Consider the following 12,453-nt stretch of genomic DNA (forward strand, 5'->3'; position numbering starts at 1 on the left):
ATGAGATTTGGAAGGTGCAGATATAGAACTTGTTTTGAATTAGTGTCAAAAAATATACACATTAATCTTCCATAAAATTCATAATAGATGCAGGTGAAGTCTAAGTGCATTTTTTTCCATCTATTTGACTCCCTATAGTCTCCCAAATTACAGATGTTTAAGTTTTCACACCAAATCTGTTTATGTATACATGTAGATCTGCTTCTCTCTCTCTCTTTCTCTCTCCCTCTCTCTCTCCCTCTCTCTCTCTGACTGCAAATAAACTACTTTGGTAGATGTGGGGCACATTTTTATATGGGTCTAGGTAATAAGCCCACTAGGAGCAGTAGGTTTATTCCTAAATGAGAAAGTTTTAGATTACAGACTTAAACTTTAAAATATTCAATGGAAATGTGTATAGACTTAACAGAAAGTAATGGTAACTGATAAAGTATGTATAGTGTTTACTGAATTTTCTTTAACTGAAGGAGATTATGGAACTTGCATCATAATATTTACATGAAATTTATCTTGTGGTTTTAGCTTGGATTTAATTTAAAAGTGAAGACAAACGAATTTGGTTGATTAAACATCCCTTGGTGGACTTGCTGAAATGGAAAGAAAGTTTGGAGAAGACTTCTTGTAATGTGCGTGCACAGACTGCTTCATTATTAATTTTCCCCAACCTGCTACTCTTCAAAATTAGTAGCTGGAAATTTGGGGAGTTTTTGCTGCCATTTATCTGGAAAGCACTAAGATGGGGATGACTTAGTGCAAAGCTGTTGTGATTAACTTTTACTGTGTATTTTATATTCATGTTTTACTGTGTTACTCTTATTTTGTGGACCACCCAGAAAATTCAGAAAATAGAGCTACATACTCACTAATATGATACTAAGTTTAGTTTCTTATAGGGAAAATTCAGTTCCTTCTTCCCAGTAAAAACTGGCATTACTAATATACTAGGGATTAGATTCAAACTTGTCCCTCTACCAAGAGATTCCTTCCATTTGCTAAGACAAATGGGATCTAATGGAAACTGTCCATTATAAGAAGTGGGCAGAACAATAATTTTTTGCCATTTCTCCCTTCTCTTACATTCTCCACTGCTATTTCCTATGCTATTCAAGACATTCTGGAGCAAATATTAGTTAGCATAGGTAGCTGAAGGGAGAGGGAAAAATTGATTAAACCAAAACCATTTTGGTTTGTTAAGGCTTCCAGTCCAGTATATTAATTTTATACAATACTGAATATTAATCTTTTTCTTATAGAATGGGCCAGGTGGAAGAAATTGAGTATTGACTATTACTTCAGAAGGGGCATCATTGAATACTATAATGTGTGTTTACCCTGCTAGTGTTTATGATATTAATTAGGGACAATAGACTTCTTAACAGTTATAATGAACAGAGGGGAAGCTCTATGAACTAATTCATTTTTTTTGTAAAGTCTCTGATACATTGCAATGAGAAGTTCACTAAGCTAAAATTAATAGGAATAGTATTCTTTCGGTGTAACAGATAGTAGATAATGTGGGGAAACTGTTTTAGTATTGGGAGTAAATTACTGCAGTTTGAGAAAGATATGAGCTCTACCTAGTACAGTACCTTGAAGAAGGATCATTTATCGATTCTTTTCATTGTTTTCCACTACTGATATGTTTTCATAAGAGTAGAGACTAGATCATTTAATGAAAAATCCAGGATGGATCTTCCTAAGATTTTGCTGACAAAGGTTTGGTGCCAATGTTTTCATTGAAACTTATCTCATGACTTAATGGTATTTCCCCAGAGACACTGTACTGAAAGAAGGTAATAATCTCATCTGAAATATTTAAAACTTGACTGAGATGAATCATCACTTCTTAAATTACAATAATAAAAAGTCTGATGTGCTTACCAGCCACCTAACAAAATATTTGGCAGTTACTTTTTTATTTCCTAAGACATTTTGCCCTTTCCTTTAGTTTTCACTGGTGGGCTTGTTAATGTAGAATCAGATATGTTCCGTTTAGCAGCTGCAGATGGAATTGCATAAGTGTTTATTTAGCATGCAGAGAAATAGTACAGTTTTAAATGCACTTGGGAATTACTTTTCAAAATAAAGCATATTATGCCATTGTGCCTTTTCTCATTCACATCTACATATTGTAGCACTATTATAGGAATTACTCTGATGATAAATCATTTTGGTATCTTTAGAAATGCATATCCTCCCCTATACTAGGAGAATGTACAGCTATTACTTTTTTCTCATATACATGCTATGAGATTGGGAGGATTATTTGGGTTCCTGTGGTCCCTTTGGAAATTATCCAAATTGGATTATTCCATCACTGTTGTAGAAAGGGATTTCAGAGAGATGAGACATGTTTTCCCCCCATGCATAGAGGCAGTGTACAAATATGTTGCCTGCTCATTATCCATTGCACATAGAGGTGAAATAATAATGGCAGCAATATCCAATTATGTGTTGTTTCCTAATTTTTGTACTGCTTAGGAGTACATGGACTCCTAATTATAAGTGTTATAATTATCTTGCACAAATGTCTTCTCCCCCATGTAGATTCTTTGGGCTCCCATAATCTATTCTGGATGTTCTCCTAGCCATCCATAGCAGATTCATGAACTGTGAGGTATTGCAAAGAAGATTTCTATATGATGAAATGTCAGTTGATATTGGAAACACTTTTGCAATATACTTCTTTCTTCATGTCATTCCTTTATGGAAGATAGAAACAATTTACACCACTGCCAGATTTGTGAGTAGACATAACTTTTTCCTAGATTATTACTGTTTTTAGCAATAAAAGCAAACTACTACCACCACCCACTGTCAGCATTATAGTTCTTATTTACAGTATTTCCCTGATAATACTGAAAGTGGGTGGTGATGGTTTGCTTTTGAGACTTAATCAAACAACTTGAAAGTGTTTAAGCTATTTGCTGTCTTATGTAATAATTCAAATTGGCAACTATACACTCCCCCTGCTTTCATCTTATGCATGCTGCTTTCTCTTAAATGTTTTTCAGACTACCACTTTTTTACTTGTTTTATACAGCTAAAAGGGGCAAAAGTGAGACTGCAAAATATGGAAAAGGAGTTTCTATCTTGACACCTGAAAAAAGAGAAGCCTCACTTTGAGGATTTTCCTACCTGCAGATTTTTCTCCCTTTGCTCTGTACAGGAGCACTTTTATTCCATTCTCTTAAATGGAATAAAAGAAGAGGAGATAACTTTAGGAATTCTCTCCACATCCTAGATCCTGTCATCCCAATACTTTGCAGAAGTATTATATCTCCTTTTGGTGGATTTTTCAATAAAACCACTGCTATTCCTGAAATCCACATTTCTTCTTGTGTTAGATCTGCTCATATTACAGTTTTGAGTTGTATACTGAATTCTGAAAAATGGTAAAACTTGAGCCTGTAGATGTATGACATACTGAAGAAAATAATACCGTTAAAAAAAAAGAAGAAGAATGATTATTTCCAGAATTCTTGAGGGAGGTTGTAGACAATGTACTAATCCAGCTGACCAGATAAGAGCAACTTGTGTTTTGCCTCAGCCAAGTGAAAGTAATATAAGAGCAAATATGTACAGTGGAATGTTTAACCGACTTTGAAAACATGGAGGAAGAAGGAGTGTTACAGGAGGATACAGGGCCAATACAGAAAATTATTGAATTCAGGGGAAGGGTGAAACATAAGAATAAGATTCAGAGTAACTCCGTTTTAATTAAACTAGGTGTAAGTTGGGCTGCAGAATTGCTTTGACAGGCTTTCAAGATTCAGTTACAATACCCTGCTAACAATGAAGAACTTTGCAGAAATCAAAGTGATTCTTGTTTCTAGGGTTTGCCTGTCTTCAAGGGCTTGTCATGAAATGACACACTGCAGATGTATTCTGCAAGAGCATTTTTGACTTGGGTTGCAGACTTGGTTCTCCATTCTTTCTCTGTTAAAGCAGAAAATGGTTCTACATTCTTACTCCTAACAGGAGAGAATAGCGTTATGGTATCAGAATAGATATTTGTTGTACGTGGATATTACCTGCATTGATCTATAAGAAGAGGAAGCTATAAAGATCCTTGGAATGTGAACTTGAAACTTCAGATAGCTATCCCTACTTTTCAGGCTTTGGGTAGAATTAGCAATGCTTAGCAATAACTTGATAGGAAAATTGTGTTGTATGTTTTAAATAAAGATAGGGCAAAAAAATACTACTGGGCTTGTGAACACTAGAACTTGTATTTTAAGTAATTTAATTGTTACCAAGGGACATCTTCTAATTAGAAGGATTTATTCCAGATTGACAAATGTTTGCCCCTTTTACATAAAACTTCTTTTGTGTTGTGATTTTCCTGTGTTGTGATTTTCCTGTGTGGCTACGATGTGTATACAAATAATCAGCATCAGAATTGTGAAAGACTTACTTTGCTTTTGTTATTTGCTGCTATATGCTGAACAGTGTTTTGACTGTGACTATGCACAAAGGTGGTTGTTAACTTGCACAAGAATTGCATTACTAAAGGAGAATTCATTGACTTGTATGGTAAACTTTCCCCTGAAGAAACTCTGAGACCTTTTAATATTTTTAATAGTTACTCAAAATGGATATTTATCATTTCAGCTAGAGGTATTGTTCTATTTTAATCTTACTTCAAGGACAAAAGGATGACAGGAAATAGAGAAGACTGGTTCTTTATTGAGTGCTGGATGTGGGCATGATGCTTCCTCCATTACTTCAACTAGTGTTTTGAACCTCTCAAAGCTTTTGATAGCCCTGACTTTCATGAATTTGTGTATTTTTTAAAATATACTTGGCTTTTATCAGCCATTATAGCTTTTGAAGGCAACGGGCACCTAAGTCAGTTTGCATGTTTGGGTAGTGATGGGGAATCTTTCATTGATAACCTATGTTTTCATCTCATTATGCATTCTCAGGTTGTAATATGTTACCAACCTGATGACATAATTAAGATTAACTTTTTTTTTTTTGGGCAGGAATCCTAAGCATAACAATGAGAGAAGATAAAGGTCCAAGAGTGGTTGATTACTTTGTAGTGGCAGGTCTCACTGATACATCAACACTTCAAGATCAAGAAGGAAATCGCTCTGAAACCAAGTCTTTTGGGCCAAAGGCTCCTATCACTGAACTTGCTGTGATCATCAAGTCAGCAGGTGAAACTGTTCCTGAGGGATATACTTGTGTTGAAGCAACTCCTACAGGACTTCAGGCCAATTTGAACTATGGAAGTCTTAAAAGTCCAGAGCTTTTTCTTTGCTACAAGAGAAGCAGGGACAAACCACCTCTTACTGACATTGGGTGAGCTGACATTTAAATGTTTGTGGGCATCAGTATTGTGATGAAGGGGGAAAAGGTCTGTTAAAGTTGTTAGAAGCATTTTCTTAGTTTGTGAGATTAAGACTCTATCCTCTACCAAACTGTTAAGGGATAAACTCAGTTTAGTTGATTAAAACTTATTTCTGAGTCATCACATGTAAAATGATAAGTGATGAAGGCTAAAATTGAGAAAAGACTTCTTATAAATCTATTTATGAGCTATATGCTGTAGAATTTACTCTGAGTCCTTATTTTGAAGCAGATTGGGTAGCTGATATTATAAATGAGTTCTGATTTGTCTATAATATTCACTCATTCATTCATTCATTCATAAATATCTCTATAATACATAAACTTCATAAAATACTTTGATGTGGACAAACCAGTGACTTTAGTTTTGAATTTTTGGTAGTCTACAATAATTGGGGGAAAAGGAAGCAGTTACTGAAAGATGATGGTTGATTTCTGAACCCCTCGACCAAACTATAATTTGATGGTCTAGCTCATTGTAGCTGTTGAGAACAGTATTGATATATCAACTTATATAAAGTTTTCTAATTGGAGGGAAAGCACATGCACAGGTCTGGGCGAGGCTATGCACTATATATGCATGGTGATAAATATGCCACATGACAGTAATATATTAGACTTAATATTGGTGGGTTACAATGACATGGTGACTCATTTGTGGTTGTGGGTGGTTTCTACCATCAGTATAGCATTACTTAGGATTTTATGCCACAATGGATATTCTTGGAACTCAGTGCTAGAACAATACAACAACAGTTACAAAACTGTAACAAAAAGTTGTCATCAAACCACTGTTACTAGTCTAGCTGATAATGTCAAATATGACTTTTTATTGATTGACAGCTTTATCCATGCTTGTTTGTCACTGCAAATCAATTTAATGAATTTGCAGTGACATGAATGTATAGGTACTTGCTTAACTAAATTGTATACAGGTGTATAAGCATAAGGACAGTGTGCACATCAGTGGCCCTGTTATGTGCTCAACTTTTGTCAGTGCCCCCACATGATTAATAGAACAATACTGTTGCTAAACATTACTATTTTGCAATAAATGTTACTAAAAACTTTTTTGTAGTATTAACTATAATGTTTGGAATCATGATATATCCTGCCTTACAGAATATTGCTCATTTTAAAAGAAATAATTTAGAAGCCCTTTGACAGATCTTATGTTGTACTGATTAGTTTATACTTAATGAGCGTCTACTTTTTTATGCTGATAAGTACAGTATTGCAAAGTAGATGAAGATGATGCTGTACATACTGAAGTATTAAAAGATAGCAGAGAGGTGGAAAAATTGATAAGAGCTTTGGACTAGCCTTCCCCAACTTTGTAGCCTCCAGATGATTTGAGGCTAGCAGAATTCTAAGCCAACATGGTCTGGGAATTTGGGAATTGTTGTCCCAAACCTTGTATTTAACTGTTATTAGATTTATAATCTGAATTCCCTTCAGGAGCTTCATTTCTCTCATACAGCAACCCTTTGAGATAAGTTGGGGTATGAAATAGTGACTGGCCCAAAGTCTTACAGTAAGCTTTCCTAACTGAGGGCAGTTCTGAACCTGGCTCTCCCCAGGCGTAGTCCAACCCTTTTGCTTTAAATAAAAGGATCATATGCCTTTCTGGATAGGAAAGGGCATCATTCACTTCTTCCATCTTAAGATCTCTTAACCAGAAAGTTTTGTGAAGTTCAACTTATTTACTGGTCTAACTAATATGCAGTTGGAATTATTCCAGTACTGCATTCCTTGTCTTGGGGCCCACTGTTTTGCACGAGAGAAGAATAATTGTACAGTGCATTGAATAATAGTGTAATATTATGTCTGTGAAATGTTCCTATGTGTGTTATTTCCTCTTATCTGCAGAGTTTTATATGAAGGGAAGGAACGCTTAATGCCAGGTTGTGAGGTGATCCAGGCTACTCCCTATGGCCGCTGTGCTAATGTCAATAACAGCTCAGCCACTTCCCAGCGAATCTTTATCACCTTTCGAAGGGCTCTTCCAGTGCGACCCCAAAACTCCTTGGCTGTTACCGACATATGTGTTATTGTAACCAGTAAAGGAGAAACCCCTCCTCATACTTTCTGCAAAGTTGATAAGAATTTAAATTGTGGCATGGTGAGAATAACGTGTTGTCTGAAATGTTGGCATTCAAAAAACTATGGGTGGGTGTGAAAAATTTAGAACTGGTTACCACTGCTAAAAAACATAAAAAATGCATTTAAGTCTGAATTCAGTTTGTATCGCTTTAGTTTCCACGGCTTTGCATTTCTTCCTTCCTAAACTACTGTTGCCGAAATCTTATCTGTGAGATAGGCAACTATTACTTTTTTTGGTGGGAGGCAAATTACATATTGAACTTTGGAAGGTTGCTGGTGTTACAACAACAAAAAATGTGGTTTTTACATTTGTAAGATGCAGGAATTGAGTTACTGAGTGAAAATTAAAAGTATATGTTTATGTGTATAACTACAGTACATATACATACATATATTCTTACTGCATTTATATTCTGCTTTTGGGGTCTTTATACACACCACAACAGTCTTGTTAGATATGTAGGGCTGAAAGACAGTGACTGGCCCAGGTCATCCAGTGAACTGCATATTTGAATGGGCACTTGAGCCTACGTCTCTCCATTATCTTAACCTGTACACTACCTATCTGCCTACATTTATTCGTTGTGGATAAGTTAGTCAGATTTTCCAAATCCATATTAGGGCATTACCTGAATTAGGCCAGCTGAAGATTGCAGTTTGGTCTGCAAGCTTGCCTTAAATCTGTATAAAATCAAGCAACAGGTTTTTTTTAATAGGAAGATGGGAAATTAGAGCTATGTAGTTTAGAAATGAACAAGAAAAAACCCTGCACTGCCTTTCATATATTAACATGTATGTTTCTATAGTATTTCATGAGAAAAGTTTAGTACTGTATAGGAAGAAATTATTAGCAAATACCAAGTTTGTTTGCCTTGTGTCTTGGGATCCACAAATATACAACTTCTAATAAAAACAGAATCAAAATTCTGTGTTTTATTTGTGTTGTGACACTCTAATTTTGCTCTGTAGGAGGAGAATTGTGTTATGGTGGCAAAAAATCAGGAGTCTGGTAGCATTTTTTTCTAACAGATTTTATTAAAAGGCAGAAGTTTTTACCTTTTAATAAAATGCATTAATCAGAAAAGCTGCTGCCAGAGTCCTCCGAGTTTTACCCTAGTTTTACTTCTTTAAGAAGGAATCTTTAATAGCATTAATGAGCCATAAAAAGATAATACAAAATTTTTGTATTGCCTCATGAACAGTAATTTGCCCCTTCCCAATTAATGTTACAAATTTGGTTATTATGTGATTCATGTATTGTGAGCCAGATTTTTAAAAGATTGTCTTCGTCATTAGAAGAGTTAAAAAGCAAATAATTCCTGTGTTATGGAGAATGTTTCCTATATTTGATTCTAATTTGTTCCTTGCAGTGGGGTTCCAGTGTATTCCTATGTTATAAGAAGTCAGTTCCAGCTTCTAACTCAATTGCATATAAAGCTGGTAAAGTATATCTTTTTTAAAAATTGCAATACATTACGAGAGGCTTATATTAGGAGAGTGTTTTATAATACATTAAACTTGCCTGTTATAGTGAGCTGAAATTGCTTGATCAAAGAACATTAATCAAGCTATTTGACTCATCTAAGCATCATTAAAAATCCTTTTTGAATATATTATGTTGTCATTATGATAATAATCCTTTAAAAAGTCCAAAACAGTTTATATGGTTCTCTTTGCTGTATTATATACATTATGTACATTTATCCATCATGAATTGCATTAAGATAAGAGCCTTATCATTCTAGCACTTTTCAGTATCTGGTATTTGAAACAAAACAAAATGCAGAAAGGAAATTAGTTAGAAATCTAAATTTCCTTATGTTGAATAACTCTTGCTATGTAGAAAGTGATTACAGTTAAATGAAGGAGAGTAGATCCAAGATTTCAGCAATAATAGGGCAAACTGAATTTTTTTGGTTAAACAAGACGTTTTGATCCCAACGTTTTGATCCCAGTCAGAATTCTGCCCCAAATCTGAAGTGAGTAGATTAGTACATTTGTATATATTTAAGCATAATGACATAAACTGAAGAATTGTTGTCTTACCTTTTATCAGCATGTTGATGGGATTATACAAACTGTGCATTAAATCATGAGTGAGAGTTTCCTTACCTTGATAATTGTAGAACAAGAATCACTAGGCTGGAATCATTTTAAAAGATGGTTTAAATGATTTGATAGGGACATACACACATTGTTTTAAGCTTTAAATGTGCTAAAACTGGCAGTAGTCACAGCTTTGTGCATAGAGGATGTCTTTGTCTTGTTGGGGAGATGCATCACTCTGCCTCAGTCCCTTGCACTGTAGTCTAGACTACTCAGCAAGTCATTTGATATTCAGAGGAGTCTTTTGGGTGAATTGCTGAAAGGTGAGGAGGTATTTTTAAATTTAATTTTATACCATAATGGAATTTAGCTTTTGTACTCTTTCTCTTTAGCGTTTTTATTAAGTCAGCAAGTTATATATGAACAAAACTCTGTTGTGTATGGACAATGTACTTAGTTGTTTATTTTCCTGCTTTAAAGGTTTAATATTCAGATATCCAGAAGATGATTATGAGTCATTCCCCTTGTCTGAATCTGTACCTCTCTTCTGTCTTCCAATGGGAGCTACAATTGAATGCTGGGATCCTCAAACAAAATATCCACTACCTGTATTCTCAACATTTGTTCTGACTGGTTCATCTGCAGAAAAGGTATATTTTGAGCAGAGCAATATTTGCATTTATTTATTTATTTATTTATTTATTTATTATTAAATTATAAAATAAAAATGTTTTAAGCAAGCAATATTTTGCTTTTATGTGTCATTTTATATGACCACTTTAACTTTTATTTTCTTTATGGAAGCAAAACTTGTATTTGTTCCTTGATTTTAAAGTCCTCATGTTGCATGGGTCTTTAATATACAGTGGAATTAATCCTGACTTAGTCATAATTTGGTCATCTTGATTTCAGTGGGTTTATACTGATTATGACTAAATGAGGGCCTTGTCCCCAATTTTTTTTTTTAAAATATCTATTAATACTTCTATCTTTTCCGCTGGATGCTCAAGAATGCATATTAGGGGTCACCTCTTGTTTTATTCTTACACCCCCAGTGCGTTAGGTTGGGTTGAGTGCATGGCCCAAATGCACCCAGTCAGATGGGAATTGAAGAATTCAGCATTTTGACCATTGTACTCCTTTGGATTTCTGCAGAAATATATCATCCATACACCCTGCACCAAATGATGGTGGGTTCCTGGCCTAAAAAACTAAGGCTGACCATAATGGTTCTTGTTTTATAAATAAAACTCCCAACAACTATAGCTTACAGTCTTAATATAATCTTAATATTTTGTTGGGAAGTCTTGTATGTTAGTAGTTTATTACAAGATTCAGGTAGCTGTGGATTGTTAACCACATTTAGCTCTATTTTTGGAATTTGCTAAAACTGTAAGATCATTGAAATAACTGCTTTTTAAGTTGATAGGTTTCATCAGGATTTAATGATTTAAAAAAATCAGTTAAGAAAACAATAATAAAAAAGAAAGCATGAGAGAGGCATATAGAGATAGTTGGAACATGCTACTTCTGGCCATATATTACTTTATCCCATTATATTTGTTTCTGAACTAGAAACAAATAACCCTGAATAGAAGGAAAAAACCAAGTGATATCTGGAGGCAATCTCTCCTGTGCCTGACCCGTTTTTTCTCCTCCCTCCCATGCAGAGTGGAGAGATTGGAGAAGAAGAGATTACAAGAGAGTAAGCAAGCACCCAGTGGAGAATACACCGGGCTGTTGGTGTAGTGTGCTTGGGGCTGCTGGTGCCATTGCACTGCTTTCTATGTGTATTCCCTATTGTGTGCCTGCTTACTCTCTTGTAATCCCTTCCTCTCCAATCTCTCCGCTCTGCAAGGGGGAAAAATGGTCACGGGACAAGGCGTACTGACTATAATGAGATCATGTGACTGAGGGACGCTGTGAAGGTCGTAAATGTGGGCATTGGTGGTGGTTATTTTTTCAGCAACATCGTAACTTCAAACAATTGCTGAACAAAGCAGTCAGTAAGCAAGGACTACCTGTATTGTTTGTTGCTTATACTTCTATTTTACTGATGAAATTTTGGATAGAAAAACCTTTACTTTATGTAGTAATTAATTAATTAATTAATTAATGTATCCTTGGTGGATTTTTGTAATATTGTAGTTCTTAAAACATTTGAAAGCCTTCACTAAAACTTCAAAATCCATCTAAAGCTTATGATGCAAGGGGTTAGAGGACATAATTGGAACATTTCATCTCTTTGTGTGTCTTACCATAATTATTAATACACAGCTGCCTTTAAAGATGCTAACAAGGATTCTGACAAAGATTCAAGTGCATAAATTAAGGTTAAATATTCTGCTTACCTAGGCCATTAAATTATAGCCCAGATCAAAATGAGTTACAGCCTACAAGATGCTTGGATTCTAGTGAACTTCTCATTTCTGTCGAACCTTGGTATTATCACAAAACATAACACACTAATGATATAAAGATGTTACAGTTATCTCTGTGGCATCTTTATATTGTTAGTGTGTTATGCTTTGTGATAATATCTAGGTTGGTTATGTGGAGGACTCAGAGTAGGAGAATACTCTTTTTCTTTCATTTTCAGTTGATCAAATTAAATATCCTTCTTTGTTAGTTTTGTCTAATTTCTGTAGCCATAACACCATTCCTGCTTTTTCTTTCTTTTTTACTCTAGGTATATGGTGCAGCTATCCAGTTTTATGAGCCTTATGTGCAAGAGCTATTAAATGAAAAACAACACATGCAGCTAGGCCTTCTGACAGCTATAGAGAGAAAAGTAGTTACCTCCAAATCTATAAATTCCAACAAATGCATCTGCCTTCTGTCACACTGGCCTTTCTTTGAAGCTTTCCGAAAATTTCTAATGTTCATCTATAAGCTGTCTGTGTCTGGACCGCATCCTCTTCCAATTGAAAAGTAAGTGACAGATCT

At 34.9% G+C, this 12,453-nt stretch overlaps 1 protein-coding gene across 4 annotated transcripts in view; it reads left to right on the forward strand.

Annotated features, from left to right (window-relative positions):
• DENND4C (DENN domain containing 4C) overlaps positions 1-12,453 on the forward strand; it is a 96,132-nt gene that overhangs the window by 13,121 nt on the left and 70,558 nt on the right. For 3 of the 4 annotated variants that reach the window (XM_007423481.3, XM_007423479.3, XM_007423480.3), the window contains exons 2-6: positions 4,989-5,310; positions 7,228-7,480; positions 8,832-8,901; positions 9,988-10,157; positions 12,197-12,438. In XM_007423481.3, the coding sequence (XP_007423543.1) occupies positions 5,006-5,310; positions 7,228-7,480; positions 8,832-8,901; positions 9,988-10,157; positions 12,197-12,438 (1,040 nt within the window). In that variant the 5' untranslated portion in view covers positions 4,989-5,005. Of the gene's footprint in view, positions 1-2,547; positions 2,744-4,988; positions 5,311-7,227; positions 7,481-8,831; positions 8,902-9,987; positions 10,158-12,196; positions 12,439-12,453 lie in introns of all 4 variants that reach the window. The other variant, XM_025163575.2, reaches the window with a different exon arrangement.

The sequence above is a fragment of the Python bivittatus genome, unplaced genomic scaffold (assembly GCF_059951505.1).
Source record: "Python bivittatus isolate LINGU-HERP-01145 unplaced genomic scaffold, Pbiv_v1 ctg000850_np1212, whole genome shotgun sequence".
NCBI lineage: Eukaryota > Metazoa > Chordata > Lepidosauria > Squamata > Pythonidae > Python > Python bivittatus.